The sequence below is a fragment of the Phaethon lepturus genome, unplaced genomic scaffold (assembly GCF_000687285.1).
Source record: "Phaethon lepturus isolate BGI_N335 unplaced genomic scaffold, ASM68728v1 scaffold381, whole genome shotgun sequence".
NCBI classification, from domain to species: domain Eukaryota; kingdom Metazoa; phylum Chordata; class Aves; order Phaethontiformes; family Phaethontidae; genus Phaethon; species Phaethon lepturus.
In genome coordinates this window covers 1-19,534 of record NW_010515300.1, presented here as the reverse complement: position 1 = coordinate 19,534, position 19,534 = coordinate 1, and the positions used below count along the sequence as shown (strand labels likewise).

Here is a 19,534-nt window from a genome sequence, read left to right as displayed (position 1 = left end):
TTATTTTTGGCACTGAAGTACGTCAAATCAAGCTGTTTTTCATCTGTAGTGCTGCAGCCAGTCTAAACTCCCTGTCAACATCACCTGTCAAGCAGTACAGCTAATAGCATTCAACTCCAAACAGACCCAGGCAGCCTCCAAAAGACTTGCTCTGCCCCGCTCCGGCAACCCTGCAACATCCAAACCCACGTCATCACCTCTGCTCTTGTCAACTTCTGTGTAGCAGCAGGGGAAAAGGTACAACAGAAAACCACTATTACGGGTGTTAGACAAGCAGATAACCAAATACAGGTTTTTAAGTTTACTCCATGATTCCCCATCATGAAGTAAGGGCACAGCAGGCCAACCGCCAGCAGGAAAGCAAGAGGTCACACATGTGGGCATGACAGACATGCCGTGGTGGGACTGGAGAGGCATCTGCATTTGCTCTGCCTCAGAACATCTCTCCAACAGCCAAGAAGCAAACACGCCAGCAAGCCCTAACTTAGCACACATTTTATGCTGGTAGACCTGAAAACACTCAGTGGTTTGAATTTCATTAGAAGACTTCCACTGAGCAGGCTTAGCAATCTTCTCTTTCAGTTGCTTCTAAAGGCTGTTACCCATCTACTGGAAAACCTTGTCTTCTGCAGCTACAAAGATGTAATAATGATTCTGTACACTTGTATAGAAGATACGTATATCTAGTGCAGAAGATCATAAATGCACATTTCAAAAATATATGGCTATTTTGGATACAATGTAATGTTTTTCCATGCTTTGACACAATGAAAAATTGGACCCAATGCATATACTCAGAAATCTAAAATCCACTAATTTGATGGTAAAATAACCAGTGTTTGATTTGTTTGTACATTTTCAGTGACTAAAAGAGCTAACTCATAAATAAACAACAGAAAAAGAAAAATCATAAATGGAGAGATAATGTTCAATTTTCCAAGTATTAAAGAACCAGAAGATTGAATATTGGAACATGATGGCAGCCTGCCAAACCAAGTGAAACAATCAATATCTTTTACTAAATTTCTAGCACTGCTAAAGCTAATTTCCAAGTTGATGAAAAAAGCTCCTTTAGAATTGGAAAAAGTTTGCTCCAACCTGTCAGAAATACTTTTCTATTAAGGAAAAAAAAAAGTCTTCAGCTTGAAATAACTTCTCTGCAGGCAGGCTTGCCGCCTGGTAACCCCGAACCAAGTCAACTGCCATTTTGAAGAATTGCATTCACCTCCCACCCCCAAATTTAGAATTTCTTTAATGGTTCCTTCAGAATCCAGTAGTGATTTAACAAAATCCTCAGAGTGTTAGAGAAAAACATTATCCTTTTTTTTAGGGTCTGGCTTTTTTATGTGGAAGACATTCTTTCAACTGTGCACCAGTTCAAGCACTCACTCAACGCAGGCAACTGAAACTGTTCTTCCCAACCAGCTCTGAACAAAATAATTTCATTCTTCCCTTCATCACCATGATCGCTCTGGGCTGTGGGGATCAGAAGAAAAACGCGCCTTTCTGTTACAGCAGCTGGTGTTTGTTTAAGGGGGCTTGCCCACCATTAGGTGTTGTATAAATGACTACATGTCCAGTACTCCCAGGCAGGAGTCAAAGCTGCCTGGGGTATCCACCTGCAGGCTTTCAAAAGGAGGTTGTGAAGAACGTGTTCTAGCAGAAAACACTCTCCATAGGATGACAGGATCATTCAGGTAGGACCTCAGGAGGTCTCCAGTCCAACCTGCTGCTCAAAGTTGGGTCAGCTACAAGATCAGCGCTTTATCCAGTTGGTTCATTAAAAGCTCCAAGGATGGGAACTGCGCAACCTCTGGGAAACCTTCTCCACTGCTTGACTCCTCTCATGGTGAGAAAGTTTTCTGTGTATCCAGTCTGAGCCTCTCACTTGAATTTTTGCCCATTGTCTCTCTCTTCCTCCCACCATGCACCACCGTGAAGAGCCCATCTCTGCCTTCTCCATACCCTCCCCATGGGTACCAGCAGGCTGCTAGTGGGCCCCCCTCCCTCAGCTTCTCAGGGCAGGGCAGGTGCACCCACAGTTTCCTCTCAAATGAAATACATTTTATAATAGGAGAAAGAAAAGGGTCACAAAAAATACAGCTGTGGATGATTTCCAAAGCCACAAAACTTTGGAAATCATTCCCTTACTTCTTAAAAGCTGTGAAAATGACAGATGTGGAGCTCAGAAGGCCACTATTGGTTTTGCCACCCTGTGCGTGAGGGAGCAAAGCTGCCCTAGGTTTGAGCTGAGTCCCATGAAGTGGTTCAGAGGAAAAGCTCCAGGCCTTGTTTTTCTGATATCTGGACTTCTTGCTTGCAAATGACTTGTACAAAGGTCATTTACTAAACGTAAGTAATTCTCTTCCCCTTCTCTCCCCCTCATGTCCCCATTATGCCTGGTACCATGAGTCAGACTGCTTACCCAAATGGCAGCATTTCAACCCAGGAGGTACTGCGAAAGGTACAAATGAACAATGTGTGTGTGTACACACACAGACACAGACACACAGACACAGACACACACACACGTGTGTCTGTTGTGGTTTAACCTGGCAGGTAGCTAAAACCACCACACAGCCATTCACTCATCCCCCCCGCGCCCTGCTGCAGTGGGATGGGGGAAACAATCAGAAAAGGAAAAGGTGGATTGAGACAAAGAGAGTTTAATAGGATGGAGGGAAAAGAAAGAAGAATAGTAATGATGGTAATAATAATGATAAAAGAATATACAAAACAAGCGATGCACAGCACAATTGCTCACCACCCGCTGACAGATGCCCAGGTATCTGTCTGCCCAGATATCCAGGTATCCCGAGCCCCAGTACCTCCCCGGCCAACCCCCCCAGTTTATATACCGAGCATGACGCCGTATGGTATGGAACATCCCTCTGGCCAGCCGGGGTCAGCTGTCCCGGCTGTGCCCCCCCCAGCTCCCCGTGCACCCCCCCGCGCGCTGGCAGGGCACGGCACGGTGTGGGAACCTGGACAGTCCTTGACTGCTCAGCAACAGCTAAAAACATGAATGTGTTATCAACATTTTTTCATTCCAAACCCAAAACACAGCACTATACCAGCTATCAGGAAGAAAATGACCTCTATCCCAGCCGAAACCAGGACAACATCTGTGCAGGAACCTGCCAGAACTCCTACATCAATAATGGGTCATTAAAAAAACAGGGATGACAACAGAAAATAAACGAATTGAGCCTAACTATCTGTATTTATGCAGACGTAGGAACGTATGAAGGTTGTGCTGGGTGAAATGGTCACCTAGCACCACATCCAGCAGTGGGTGACTATGGAAAGAAAACTGGGTGATTATGCAAAGACAATTCTCCTACTCATCATCCATCTACACATCAGGGATTTAAGAGTTTTGTATCCAGAATTTTCAGGGATCTTGATGGACTTCTCTTCCATGACCTCTCCAGTGCTTTTTGAACTCATGATATCCACAGCAATCTGTGAAAATGAGCTCTGCAATTTATTTATGCCATATATAGAAGAAAACTTAATTTATTTAACTTCTGCATGATGGCAGCCCTGGGTGTTCTGTAGTTCCTGTATGACAAAACCCAGCAAATACCAGTCTCCTAATTACTTTCGGACCATTTGTAATTTTGTATAGGTCTCTTCCTTCTCTCAGTTATCTCTCCCCCAACCTAAACAAGTTGCAGTTGATTTAGTCACCCCTCACACAGCAGCCACTCTCTGTCTCTGATTATCTTTGTTACCATTCTTTGCACCTTTTCTGTATCTGTTAGACAGATATTTTAGATGAGGAATCCAGGCATTCACACGTATGGTACAGATGAGCTACAGGATTTTACAATGACATCATAAAATGCTATCTATTTATTTCCCAGTATTTTCTAACATTCCATTTGCTGTTAAATTCAGGAGAACATAGCACGAATCCTACAATTTTGATCTCAAAATTGCAGTCACTGAGAAAAGAGAGCTGCCAGTCATGCTATTTCCTTAACCTGAAATCCTGAACACAGTACGCATCTAGTCCAAAGTTTGATGTCAAGAAAATATGAGGAAAATCCAGAAAATGCTAATGACATGATCAGATCATATAAGCTGTAAAACTCAGTTATTTTACAAGTTTGATGGAAAAACTGTTTAGTTTGGATCAGTAATGACTTCAGAAAATCACAACACAAAGTCCTGCAGACAGATTTCATATAAATGTGCTTTATTGCAGAGAAGTTACATTATTTACATGCTGCAACACATTACAACATAAATCTATCAAGTATTTCATGGTGGATGCTGTTGGTTGCCAGATAACATTGTTATAAGAACCACGTTATAAAGTGAAGAGACTTACAGCTTTATATACTCTACCACTTGGGAGTAGCTAAAATGTTAAAAGTCAAAAGGCAGTGTTTTCTCAGGCCTGCCTGTTGTCATATGCATGCAAAAGCCTAAGGAGAGCAAATATAAAATTACTGTCCGGTTTCAGGGCTATGATGCCACCAAAGCTGATGATAGGTGTGTACTGATTTATATTTTAAAGCGTATAATCTTGCATAAATTATACAAGTCTAATAAGATTGGTATAAATCTAATTATTTATAAACCATGGCTTAGAAATAAAGAAGAAATGCAGCTTGCACATGCATTTAAAAGGACAACCTAGCAAATGTTTGTGACCGTAGTGTTTATTATCTTTTCTCTTAACAGATCTGCTAGAAAACATCTTAATTCTAGAGTTGCACTTCTCCTGGCTGAATGACAATGAAACTCCAGAAAAAGACAACTAAGCAACCTAGCCAATATATGCTGGTGGAGAAAAATCTATGAAATACAGAACATTATTTATGTCTAACTTAGTATGTCTTCATTAAGCAATGTTTCTAGCAGCATCATAGTGAAATAGAACAGTTGAGTGAAGTTTGGCCCCTCATTTTCTTAACTGCAAAGTAATTTAAAGTCCCAATTTAATCTGTAGCCCAAATATCAGCTGCTAAATAAACTGGGGAAACCTTTCTTGCTTTCTAAGGGAAAGTTCTCCAACTGCATCACTCTTAGGAGATGTGACTACAATGAGCCTAAAGAACCGTAACAGACATTTGTTAAGAAGTGAGGGAAAGGGTCAGGATGAAAGAAAAAAAAATCAAACAAGAATACACAAGCCAGTGCCTTCTCTGGTAAATCAGCCATCGTTCTTTTGCTTGCCGTGCAGCTGGGCTGTTTTACACCAGCCAAGAAATGGGCTTTGTTTCTGTGTTTCTAATGAAGTTATCTTTTAAAAAAGAAAGAAAGGGAAAAGAAAACAAGCAAGGAACTGTAGCTAAAGTAGCGGTGGCACAAATACAGTCATGCATGAAGGGCTTGATCCTGCCAGTGATGCAAGGGGCAGTGGTCCTGTGTGGATGCTTTGCCGACACGGATCCCCTCACCTTTGGTGCATGTTGCACCCCAAGACGGCTGCCGCAGAGCAGGGCAGAGGCAGCGTGTCCTTGCTTGGCAACAAGGTAAAGGAGGGAGGGCAAGACGAGCAAGGGCACCAGGGCTGGTGCCCGCTCCTTGTGACCATTTGTCTCCAAGAGGCAGCGAGTACATAGAAACATCCCCTTTCATGACTCCTCCATGGATGTCCACCTCAGCATCTGGCTCTGACAAAGCGCTGACTCCCATTAGCGAGTCAGGGCCACCTGCCATAAGCTGTCCCCCCACCCCCTTCACACAAACCAGCACTGAGATGGGCTGCAGAACCTCCCTTCAGGAGTAGGAGAGGTGTGAGGTGGTCACCATACTCAGCAGGTTCGAAGTTGTGCTTCTCTCTGCACACAGGGTCAGTGTGCTCCTGGAGGACTCCCACAAAGCTGTGTTCCCAGGATGGACTTCTTCCCATGCAGGGAAATTCACGGTTACTATCTCTCTGAAGAGCTGATCGAAGCCCACTGAAGATGATGGAAAAGTTACTGATGAACTTCGTTAGTGTCTGGGACTGAGAAGGGAGAACCTGGGCACACCGGGTCTAACCTCAGCTCTTTTCCACACTATGCAGAGAGCAGAATTTGGGCTGCATGTGGGATGTCACTGGCACTGTGTGCACAAAGTGGGTGCACAGATGTCCAAAGCACCCAGACCCAGATGCCTGACTCCCTTTCACAGGTGAACATGGATTCTGGGTTGCAAGGGTCCCAGCCAGAAGACGTGTGTTGAAGGCAAAGACCATATCTCCTAGGCCATAACTACACCCTACAAAAGAGGGGTGGGAGAGTCAAAGAAGCCTGGGGTAGCAAAGACCTAAGTCAGCATGTCCCCATGGTGGAACTGAGCACCATCCAGGCTAACCAGTTGGTTAGGGCAGTTCAGCCACTTTAATTTGGAGCTAATGAGCAGAATCTATGAACGAGGCCAATGTGTTTAGACAGCACCGAGACCTGAGCCGACTCGTCCCCAGCTGGCTCAGCTGTCAGCATGTTCCAGGTTTGGGCTTAGCAGAGGTGGTAAGGAAGATCAGATCTATCTTGATCTGTCAGTGTAGACATGCTCATAGACTCTTGTCCTTTTTAACGGACAAAAAAGTCCTCCTCATGCCCAGTTTGTCTATGTCCCTCTGCCCATTGCATTTTATCTTAAGCCACTTTTTCTATGATGCCACAAAAATCAGTTTATACTACATACGTGTATGTGCATGTGTGTATTAGATATGACATTTTATATATATTAAACATATATAAATATCTATTTTTTATATATATTATATATATATTGAACAATGCCTTCTATTCAATCAACGTCATTTCATGTTCTTCCACTGAATCCCATCACTTCTCTCAAATTGCACAAGTTCTTTAGGATTGAGCTGGTTTTGTTTTGGAGTACCGTATGTATAGCCAATTCTAGTGAACAGCATTTTACTGGTACTGCATTTAGATGGCTGAGGGGTTTTTATTATTAGTGATACTCCTCAGAACGTTTACAATACGTCCTCAGGCCCTGATGGTGAACCATCACTAAGACTCATAGCTGTGAATGGGCCATCTGTGAATTAAGCTCATATGCACGATGAGGACTGTAGCTATTACTGAAAATTAGCAGTGTATTAAACACTAAGTTTTACTGTAAATGTATGTATAAATAAAGTTATTAAAAAAACCCCAAAAGCATTTTGGAGAGTGGGAGAGAGATGCCATCATTGCCATTCCCATTATCTCTTACAATTGCATATATGGGGGAAGAGTAGTAGTATTTTGGACTTCTCTCCTCACTCCAAAGGCCAATTTTTGGAGGTTTGCCAACAGGGATAAACAGTACACTGTTATTCTATATGAGCTAGCTAATATATATCCCAGAGTTATCTGGTTTTAGTAAAACAGATGATAATTTCTGGGGTATATTCATTGTCATTCTTGTTTGTCTTATTTAGCAGGATATGCTCAGTATGAAACGCTGAACAAGATCATCACCATCGACGTTTAAAGTAAGAATTCTGGTTTGTTAGATGGTATTTTCCAATTAGTAACAAACAACAGATAAGTTGTCCTAAGACTTACCAGAATATGCAGCTAAGACGACTGAGTCTCCACTATCAATAAAGTCTATGAGCATTAACAGGGAAGTGCGTAACAAGTAACTTACTGCGTATAAAACCCCTGAATAACACAGTATCAAACTATAAATTTAAATAACAGAGAGTAAACAAAAAAAATCACTATATAAATCACAGGAAAGGAAAAAAAATCTCCAAAGCCCAAATGAATTTCCCAATATGAATTACGGCTTCCATAGCCAGTGAAAGATTACTGCAATTCTATATATAAACAAAAAAGTCTACAGCAGGTATTTTAACTTGCAATTAGAAGAAAGTATCTGCAGATTGCATAAATGTGTTGTTGTGTCACATAATATCAAAGTTATTTGCAAAAATTATACAATCTGGAATGCTTTAATATGAGACACAACGATGTACTTAAACATATAGTAATAAGAAAATGAGAGCAATCATTATATAAAATGTATTTTTGGGATGCATTGAGTTAGCAGTGCTATCTAGATTAAATACATAATGTGAAAAGTCGTCATTTTAATAAGCTGCTCATTGATACCCCTTTTTGCCATCAGGACATTTTCTGTGCCCTACTTCTGCTGGATCTTTAAAGTTCCAAGGGCAAGTTAAAGCCAGTCACGTCATTCAGACATAATTCGGTTAAGATCTACACTGTGCGTTTGTTACCACCATATATTTTTTTCTTTTAAAGGAGAATTTATTTCACAAAGGCAGGTTTCTTTCATTGACACAGTAAAATCCTTGGAGCAGGGACCATATTCTGGGCACTGCTTATCACATTGTTGGCACTCAACAAATAAATAATAACAACATTAATGATAATTTACTTTAACTCCTATTTATTTGTAGTGCTGATTCCCTTGATTTAAGTGATGCTCCTTAGGCATTTTCAGATCCCTTTTGACCTAAGTCCCCTCTGTCTTTCCCGTTGTCTTTCTTCTCAATGTTGCTACTCTCCTCAGTCCAAAAGCCTCTTATTTTCGAGGTGTTGCTGTTTTATTTGCACTTATAGCAGAGGTGTTAGATAAAGCTACACTTCTTTCTGCATTTGGTAAATCTGGTGTATCATACTCCCAAGGGCAGACTTCAGCTCGAGATGCTAAAGGTTGCTGTAAGTAACTACTTGGCTTATGGGAGTCAGATGAAAGCACATTTCCCTCAGAAGAGGCATTTTTTTTCTGTTCTGCCAATTTATTGAGGTTTTCCTTTGCTGCTGCTTTCTGGGGTAGCTCCTCCTGCTCCCCAGCACAGGTACTAGGTGCATATCTATTAACATTCTCACACTTCAGCCCAGGGGAGACCTGAGACTTGGAATTCGACTGTTTTTTCTCATTTTCAAAGACCTGCTGCTCTTGTGTCTCCCAAGTGGCTGCCTCCACCTTCTCTGAGCTCCTTTGATTTGACTGTTCATACCCTTCAGGTGTCTTCAGCTTATGATGAGACTTCCCCTTTGGCTGGGAAGAGTGGTTCTTCTCTGGCTCTGAGGAAGCAATAGACACATGTTTTTGAACTTTAGAGTCAGAAGGCACAGGACCAGGAGTTTGGTCGTATATCTCCCAAGGACAAACTTCTCCTATGTCAAAATTGTCCTTGTACAGAGACTTACCTGTGCCTGTATCTGGATTTGCAGGTGTTTGACTAACCCTTTGCTGTTTCATAATTCCAGATTTATGGGTTTTCTTTGTTTCCTCAGAGTGGGTAGAGTTCTTCTGGTGGGAATCCTTATGCTCCCCTTTATCGGAGGCTGAGTGCTTTTTACTGGCCTCCTTACCCTTCAGCTGAGATTTATGAGTTTTAGTGCTTTCTTCTAGACTTTGTGTTTTACCCGTCAGTCCCAGAGTCTTTTCCTTGGCACTGGCAATAACACTGAGGGATTTCTGTAACACAGATGTTCTTGGATGCAGAGGCTTCTTATCAGCACTTAAGTTATGTGCACTTACTGATTTGCACACCAAAGGAACTGATTCAGTGGAGACAGCTTCAACTTTTTCTGGAGCATTTTTGGTTAATTTGTTACCATTCAAGGAATCCAGAAGCGAATTCTCAGCAGCTATAACTTCCGCGCTTTCTGTAGTTAAGCTATTTGGTTCTTCTGTTTGATCCCTAACATGATCATAAGTGCTGTGGGACTTTTTTAATGAAAAGACTCTGTTTTTCAAGGTCTCTTCTTTTGGCTTTGCAGAACTCGTGGAATCCTGTGGGTTTTTTCTTAGGGTGGCCGTGTTCTTCACAGCACTGTACTCCATCAGGTCCTTCTCATCCTTGGAGCACTGCCTGGTGACCGTCTCAGGGATTTCTGTAATACGTCGCATTATCGAGCGCCCCAAGCCCTTTTTAGAGCACCTTTTTTTCTGCAGATGTGGGTTATTAGCAATCATCTTTTTCCTTTTATAGATTTCAAGCTGGGCATAGAGTTTCTTCAACTCATCCTGCAAAGCAAAGTGAATGGCAAAAGTAGTATGTACAGAGCGAGTCCAGTCAAACAAGCACCCTGATGAATGCATTACACATTGCTCTAAAAATGGCATTAAACCTATTCCACTGTCTTTTCTAATTCTTGAATATGTTATTTCTCCACCAACTTGAATCTCATTTTTTCCCACTTTAAAAATAAGTTCAACCCTCCTGCACAAACATGGTACCTTCCACAGCTATGCATCATACAGCATGCACAATTCACATACATTCATGCTGTATGTTCCAGATTTCACAGTGCTGTGGTGTATGCTTTCCTGGTGAATTCTGTATCTGTTCTTTATTCTGGGAACACAAGCCCTTTTATCATGTATGATAGGAATAAAGGGTTTTTTTTTCTGTTAATCATGTGTTTTTAAAATTTTATGTTATATAGTTATGTATAGTTATGTATAAGTTACATACAAATGACTAACCGCACTGACATCAAATCCTGTTTGCACTTGGAGATAATTCAAAAAGCCTATGTAAACTGTTAAACAGTTCTTGCTGTGGATGAGTCCTCCTCTTTAGCCTCCAGTATGACTTTTACTACAACTAGTAATGCAGCTTCTCTTCTCACTAGTGAATATTTTCCATGAGATTTTACATGACCTGATACCACAATCACTGAGAGACCTAAGCTGGCCTGTTTCAGTTGATACCTGAAAAAAATGTCAAATGGATGCAATGTAGAGTTTACTCATAAAAAAAAAAAAGTTGTTCTTGAAATTAAATGTTATTTAAATGAGTTATATATACCCGAATATCTTCAGGATCCAAACTATGTTCACTCCACGCTGAATTGATACTGCTGTTCAAATAGGATCCAGATCGACCCATATCAAGCTCATCTTCATAAGCTTCTGTAGCTATATCATCTCTTGGGTTATTGCTTGAATGTGAAAACTGCAATAAGTATTCATAAGAAAGATGTTGCCATCAGTGCAAAAGTTTACTTCAACATCATTGTAAGAGTTTATATCAACAGTTTTATGGCACAATGATCCTTCTATGGATTTAATGTGATTTTCTGAACGCAAAATACTAGCTACAGGCATCATTGGCATAAGTGGTGTCCTATAGAATATCAGTATTGTATGGAAGGAACTCTTATTAATGATGGCTTAACTTAATAAATCTTAGATATTTGCATAAGGAGAAAAAACCCACTTATTTTGGTGCTTATTTGAACCTCTTTAAATTGCATTTAAATTAAGTATGGAAATAAACTTTCAGCCAGTATTTCCAATTGGGCTGTCAAAACTATAAGACTGTATTTTATATTCCATACTGTTGAATAACCCTGCAGAAAGCAATTCTCCCATTTTAGATCCTAACCCTGAAAAGGAAGAGATGAGGTGGCAAAAAAAAGAGGGAAAAAAAAGAAGGAAACACATAAAAAAGCAGACAAGTTTATCTCTCTCCTAAGTTTTAGCAAATGCTCAGATCAAGAGTTGGAGAGAAGTTGTTGGCTATTTGTTTATTCATATTGATTCACTCATCTGTAGTTACTAATGTCCACACAGTCATCTGGCCTTAGAACTTTATGAATGGAACTAAACCTTGCAAATCTTCTCTTAACACCCTGAATTCTTTGTTGTGCTGGAAGAAAAGCCTGTGCAGTCTTACACAGATAATAAGCTAAAAATAGAAATGTTGATCAGTAGTCATGAGTCAGCTTCAGAAAGATTAACAAATTTTCTAGGTTAGTCTAGACAGACATCTTTGAAGATATGCAATAAAGTATATGAATATAAAATAGAAAATAGTAAGATCACTGCTAAAGACCAGAAAATTAATTTAAAATAAAGCAAGGTTATTCAGTATTAAGGCTGCATCAACGTGTCCCCTTATTATGACTGTTTAATGTATGTACACTGGACAGTTATCAGCATAGCCTGTTCTGACACACAGGCAGAGACAGGAATAGCACCTTCATTAACCTGAAAGTTGTATCAGCTTGAACTGCTCAGTGTCCTTCCTTCATAAGTAGCTTTCACCTTTACTGTTCTCTGACTCTTACTTCTTGATTAATATTATTGGTCATTTCAAAAGCCATTATAAAATCCTTGGCTCTGCTGGGGTACTGTCTAAGAGGAAAGCTCCATTCAAACCCTGTGGACTGCTGCCAGGGACAGGTGGAGCTGCCGGCGGTTCTCCTGGCCCCGGCGAGACTGAGATATTGTCGCTTCGCTCCCCCCTGACGGGAGGCATGCCGCAGTGCTCCGCGCTCTGCCTCTTCTCTTCCCTGCCTCCTCTCGTCCTCCACCTTCTCGCGTCCCACACACACTTATCTGCTTACCCGGCACCGTTCCTGGCTCCGTATCATGGGCCATGTCTGTCCTGGTACCCAGCATCTGTCCGTCCCAGGTTCTGACTCGCAAAGGGTTCTCCTTTTTCAGCCTGTAACAACTGCCCGGTTTAAATCCCAACCTCTCTAACTCACGGCTAGTCCAAGCTCCTCACTCCAGTTTTATTTAGCCCATTATTTAGTCCATCCTAGTCTTTCCATCCCCTCACCTAAACTCTTTGTCTGATCTTAGCTAACTCTGGCAGCAGCATGGTCACTCAAACACCTGAAATAAGCATTATTAGGCAGGATTCTTTCCTTCCTGTATTAATCACATCAAAATTCTAAGTACTTTAAACCCCTGGAATTTTGAAAGCTGAAAGAAGGAATCCTTGAAAATGTATAGGAGTTTAAAAAAAAAAAATACAGCTTTTTAGGTAACATAGCCAAATTTTACATCTTCCTTTTCTATCAGTTGCTCGCTAATTTTATATAGCACTACTTCTGCAGGACAACATTTGTCTTCCTCGGTCTTGGCAAAAGAAAAGAGACAGAAGACTCAAGTACCTTAGGGATCAGAAGTAGCCCAACAGTGACTGTCACAGTCAAGTGTGTGTGTGCAAAGAACAGCATCAGCATCCAGTCAGACTGAAGTCTTGAAGCAAGAATGAATCTGAAAATAGAATTCAGGGTTGCAATTCACTGGCTTTACTCGAGTGCGTTAGATTTAACGTTTTTAATATTCCTTAGGATTCTTTTCATTGAAAGGCTAAACACAACTGGTTTTGTTCTGTACTGCTTTCATACAGACTAAAAGTTACATCATGCTTTACTTTTATATACCACAATTTCAAAACAACTCAGAAAAAAACCCAACCAACAAAACAAACTAAAACAAACCATAAAAAGAAACAACAGACCTTAAAGGACATTGCTTATTCCATCATTCTCACTCTATTTAGCTGTTTTTTTGAATGGTTTATATTGTCACAGCTTCATTGGCCTGAACTGAGTTATGGTAGTTTACACACATTGAGGGTCTGAACGGATGATTTTAGGTTATGTAGGCACATGTACATTGCAGTGCACTTCATAAACACAGGATGCCCATAGATCACAGCTACAGAGTGCGGCTGATAAGCCATGAAAGAGAGAACGGAACTGAAATGCATTTTAGCAGGGAGCAGAGAAATGGTCTTGATTGCAGGACTGCCCAGCTCAGTACCGCAGGGCCCAAGAGCCTTGGGAACGCTAGGAAATGGGTGGCTGAACCGAACCTCCCGAACGAAGCCATTCTTTGCTGAGCTTTCTGAAACAGTGGTAGAACCAGCGCCATAGTTAAGGTTAGCTGGAGCATGCTTGGCTTATCTGCTTTAGTGAGCTCCCAAGGACGGAAATGGTAAGCGGTGCAATGGATGAGTGGATGTACCACTGGCTTGTAATTTGCAGGTTTACAAAAATCATTCAGATGATAGAAATGACATTTGCGATGTATCCAAGTCCACATTTTGCAGAAGCTTTTGTTAACAGAAATATTCTGGCATGAAACACTGGCTTATATGCCATAATAATACAGTCGTGATTTCTTGTTTAATACTTTATAAATGAAATGTTTCATGAACACAAGAAAATATTATAATTATTTCTTAGAGAGATGCTGCTGTTGAGGTGTGCAGGGATATGAGGAGGCTCAGGCCTGAGGTTTAGCTAACTGAACGCAACATGAGAACTTCTGAAAATGACATGACAAACTGCTGGACATAACAAATAACAGAGCGAAAAGTGAGCAAAGACTACAAACAGTGTTGTGAGGGATGGCAAGATTTCACAGGTGGCTGAAGGGGAGATGGCCAAACCTCACAGGTTTGTGAAGGGAGCACTGGGGGCCTTTGAAGTAGAACTTGCAAGGTCAGCGGTACCAATGTAACCATATGAGTAACAGACTATAAGGCTGTGATTACCTAGCTAATGGTATCAGAAACACCAAATTTGAGTACAGGTGTAGCAAAACTGTAACTAACAGCAAAAAAGTAATGAGGTTGTGTATTTGGGAGAAGGCAAGGACAGAGACAGAGAGGGGCTAAAATGGATGGGGGAAGAACAAACATGGAAAGAAGGGGGGATAAAAGGGGTTCATGACATGTAAGCAAGTTGCCACCGACTGAGCTCTGTACCTGATCACTGCAATATCTTCTATCTTTTCATTAAATCCTTCTCTTAATGTCTGTGTGGTCTCACTCTCTACACTGTGCATGTGTGTATGTGCAATTCATGAGCAAACTTCAGGCTGGCCTTGCCAGCATGTGGGAGACCCGCATCTGTAAAGACCCAAGGTCTCAGCCTGTGACTGGGTAGGGGAGCCCAAACTCAAAAGTCGATATTAGATTGTCTTAAGAACCGTGCTTGTATTTGAAGGACCTGTGAATGTAGCGTGCTTGTGAACCTACACAGGGTGCACATTTCATTAGTGGACAGGATCAGCTGCAGAGGAGGAACAGGACCAGGCTATACGTGTTGGACCTGCGCTGGTCCATGTGGCCAGCCATGCGTTGTGGTGTGTCCGTGCCCGTGGTGGATGTGCTCAGTCTCGTTGGGCCTTCAAACAGAAACAGCAGCAGCCACGTCCATCAGACAGAGACAGGAGAAAGCTTCCAGGTCCTGATGCCCACCAGATCTCGCTAACCCTTAATAGCTCCACTCCTCAAATTCTGTGAAGGCTTTTTGCTTGTTTTATGCATGAAACCTTGATTGATTAAGGTATCCACACCATATTCCTGAGAGCAAAATAGCATCTGTAGTAGCCATTCAGACCTAGCAGGGGTTTCTAATTGAATGAGATTTTTTCCATATAATTTTTTTATTCCTCAGTAATACAAGAGAAAGAGCAATGCAGGAATTTAATGCTATGCTGATCTGAAGATAATCAAGAATCCTGTTTCTGAAATGGGAACGTTACTTTCAAAGGAAAACAAAATGCAAACAGTTCAAGGTTTGATTTAGTGCTCACATCAATCTAATATGAGCTTTGGGAGTTTTCAGGCTGGATGGCTGCCTTGTAATAGTAGGTGTCCTTCAAGACTCCAGTGCTTTCAGCTTTATGACAATTCAGATATGTCATATAAATCTGAGTCTTACATTTCCGCACTCTCAGTTACATCCAGAACTTGGTGGGGAAGACAGAAGCAAAAAAAAAAAGTATGAAAATGTGAACTTCAAAGAGACTGGATTAGACTTGTGTATACAGAAATGGACATAATCTCAGGAGGGATCATGTACTTCCAGTGCATTTTATTAATTCCTATGCATAAACAGAACATGATATTTCTTCAACAAACCAGCACATATTGGACAGAGGGCAAAGAATCAATGCAAAATATATGTTTCCTTTTAAAAAGAAAGAAGAACAAAATCAGCAGACCTTGGGCTGAAGGAACAAGATCCTCAATAGGATAAACTGAAAGACCTAAAACTTCTGTGTCTCTTTATAAGAGATGTATTAAAATACCACATTTTCTCCTTTTCCCCTCTCTTTAATTCAAGATTACTTTCATCCTATTCTATTATTAAAAGAAACTTGCAGCCCACATAATAGCTCTCCTAATGCACTGAACTGTATTTTCTAACATAGCCCAAAAAATGATTTAGGAACATTCATTTAACGGGGGAAAATTTTGACTGAGAAGCTGTCCTATTGGTTTTAATCAATTAAATAATCAATTGTAACTGAATTTTATCTCTATCAGGAATTAAAAGAAAAATGATGCCATTAAATATAGATTTTATGCATTATTTTGTCAGATATTTGTGTTAGGGAGTAAAGAAGAAGATTTTGAGAGTATGTGGATGTTGAGATATGGGGTTAGGAGAAGCTGAGGGAAACAAAAAGTTGCAAGCTGGAGAAGTGCACTGAACTTCTAACAAAAATAAGGGAAAAGAGCACTTAGAAGGAATAGAGATGAAAGATTTGCTTTGCTGATGTTTTACTCAGAAACAACTATGCCTCATGGAAGCAAACACTATGAAGGCAAAGAGAAATGTGAGTTCCAAGACAGACCAAAGAATAGAGAAGAGCATTTGAAGACTGTCAATAGAATGATGTAAAAAACAAAAAAAATCTTATTAGAGAAGGTCAGGAGGCAAAAGAAGGCGTGAGAATGTCACAAGAAAGTCATAAGAATCTCTTACAGGATGAGATGAAATTCATGTTATCTTGCTATTTTGAATTTTCTAGGACCAATTCATTTTTACAGCATACTCTGTAGAAAAGGCATATACGGTAATTTTCATGTAGCTCTGGCAAAGACCCTGATTTGTTACTACTCTAATAATTTACAAATATGAAATGTAGAGCTCATTATAAACTTTACAAGAAACGTGCTTTATATTACAGTTACAGCATCATATGCATAACAATTTTTAATGCCAGCATATAAAACATTATGCTTCATGCACAACCCAGTACAATTACCTTAACATACAGCTGCACCTTGCCAATCTGTTACACAACAGAAAAAGCTCATATAAACCAACATTCTTACCTGCTGTTTTTCTAGGGATACAAACCAGTGAGCAGTATGTAGATGACTGAAGACAGACAGTAGTTTTGCTACATCTAAGTTATCACATATACTGAATTTTGATCCAAGAACATATCTGCTAGGTATACTGAAAAAACCCCTAATTATACAATTAAGAAGTTGATTGTACATTTTCTTGAATCCTATGGGAACAGTTTTAAGTTTAGTAAACACTTAATTTGCAGAATTAAATATTTATGAGACTTCCCATTATGCATCCTATCCCATTCACCCATTTTAAGTTGCACCATATGAAACCTGAAAGATAAATAGTTAATTACTAGATCTACAGATCACTTGCCTAATTGTATGGAATATAGCAGAGATAATGAGCTCATTGTGAACTGCAACAGCCATATAACGTGGCTCATGAAATGCTGATGGGACTGTCCGCACTGCATAGCAGAGATAAACACCCCACAAGAGGAATAAAAATTCAGCTGTGAGAAGAACAAAAAGAAATAATTTGCAATTAGTTTTATAGATTAAAAAGGAAGGAAATTTGAAGTACTATAGTATCTTGAGTATGTGTGAGTATCTATGCAAAGACAATATACGTTCATACATGTATATATGTACACACATAGGCATTCAAACTCTTTCAGAGAATGTCTCTGTACATGATACATTTGATTTTAATTTTACACACTTCTTTTTACTAGATCAGGAACCTTTGCATTCATGGTGTTTCAGTTTTTCAACTGACAAACTTTAAGACAATGTCTAATAATGTCTCGCTTGCTTTTCAAACTGGTACTACAGAAGTTTGACATCACTTAAAATAACAAGTATTTTTACTTGTACCTCTGGTTCTTGTTATAGAGACGGATACCAGTGCTACTACTAGACCACAAGCTTTTTAAGACAACGGCTTCACTTCAAAGGTTTATAACTCAGGTATAAAAATGTGTTTTGGCTTAAAAAAACCTCCTCTGTTCATGATAGTTAATTCTGCTAGTGCCCATAATATGATGAGACATTTCTGAGGGTCTAATGTAATTTTAACAAGTGACGTGTTTCTCTCTGTTAGGAGAAAAATGAGTGAAGGAAGAAAGGAGGAGTAAAGGGTCAGGATCAGCTTAAACTATCCTGTTAGAGCTAACTCATCCGCACTCAGCAGTACTCTGACTTCAGTTTCCAGTGGACAGTCTGCTGTGACATCATCTTGATTTTGATACCAATGAAATTACTTCATACCCATCTTGAAAAAAAACTCCCCTTCCAGAAGAAAACCCACATCTCGGCCATCTAGCTATGAGTAGAGCTGGTGCCTGTCCCTCTTGCCGGGCAGTCAGGGTTGATGACAGCTGGACGTGTTTGAGTGTTATCCAGCAATGTGCAGTTCCATGTTAGACCCTTGCAATACTGGCCCTGTTTCATACTTTTTTTTACCAATACATGTTATTATACTGTAACTAGGACTGGCAATCGGTGACATCACCCTATGGCAGTCATCAGCAAATCATTACCAGTCTGGTTTGGGTAAGGACACAAATGCTTGTGAACCCTGCCACTAGCCACAGATTGAAATAAAACATCTGCACCGGATATCTCATGAGAACAGGTCCTCTGGTTCCTCCACTTTTAATAATCCACAACTGCTGTAAATTACTGATATTATATTGTTATAGCATTTTGAAACTTGTAATTCTGCTATGAATCTCAGTTAAAATCAGTAAGACACAAGTCTGGACAAAATGAAAATGAATTTAGTTACATAGATACCTCTGTGCTCTGATAAGAGTTCAGTTTGGACTCTGAATAACACTTTGCATGTTTCTTATTTTTATCGTAAATAGATGGCCTAGCTTTATGGCAACCATTGTTATTAAAACATATCCTACATAAACCTGGCGGTTTGACCAGTTACATAAAAACAACATCTGAAAAGGCATAATCCAAGCACGCTGCTATTTTTGTATTCTTCCTCACCAAAATCCCCAAAATAAACCTTTTGACTAAATAATAGTTTGATTTGGGACCTTACTGAGTGTCAAAATGAAAAAAGCATGGTATGAATCTTCTGAGACTATGTGTCCCAGCCTGGTTTTGAGCTCAACAAAACCACCTACACAGTTATGTCTTTCCCACACCCCCCATACATTCACCATTGGGCAAACGGGCTGCTGCTTCCATTGCATTCCTAGATAATTAACTATGCTACCAGTGAAGCCTATTACTCTGGTTACTTAAAAACACCTACACAGGAATGACCTTCTCGTTCCTGAAGTCTTCTCTGTGCAAGTGGAATACAAATTTTGCTTCAATGAATTAAGATTAAAGGCTTCTGCTAAACGTTAGCAGTTTCAGTTTCTCTCTTTAAGTACACTTGCCTTGGCATATGACGAATCATGGCAGTGAAACGTATTGCTCTTCAAAGCACTGAATTTATTGCTATAATAACTCAATATTGATTTAGGAGAAATTGAAAAGGAAAAAATGATTAGAATTAGGTTGCTAAAGTCAGATCACTGTATCGCTGTATTCGGTGATGAGTTGTGTCCTTCAGGGTTCTGTATTCAGACCAGCACTCTTTAATATCTTCATCAAGGACGCAGACAGTGGAATCGAGGGAACCCTCAGCAAATTTGCAGATGACACCAAGCTGAGCGGTGTAGTTGACACACCTGAGGGTTGTGGTGCCGTCCAGAGGGACCTGGGCAAGCTCAAGGAATG

At 40.3% G+C, this 19,534-nt stretch overlaps 1 protein-coding gene across 1 annotated transcript; it reads right to left on the bottom strand.

Annotated features, from left to right (window-relative positions):
* Positions 1-8,508: 8,508 nt before the first annotated feature.
* GPR158 (G protein-coupled receptor 158) lies at positions 8,509-17,368 on the bottom strand (the record flags this gene model as incomplete). Its single annotated transcript, XM_010295609.1, has 4 exons — positions 8,509-9,963; positions 10,751-10,897; positions 12,849-12,954; positions 17,160-17,368. Coding segments are annotated over 4 exons (1,917 nt in total), but the record flags the coding sequence as incomplete, so codon positions are not given.
* Positions 17,369-19,534: the final 2,166 nt, after the last annotated feature.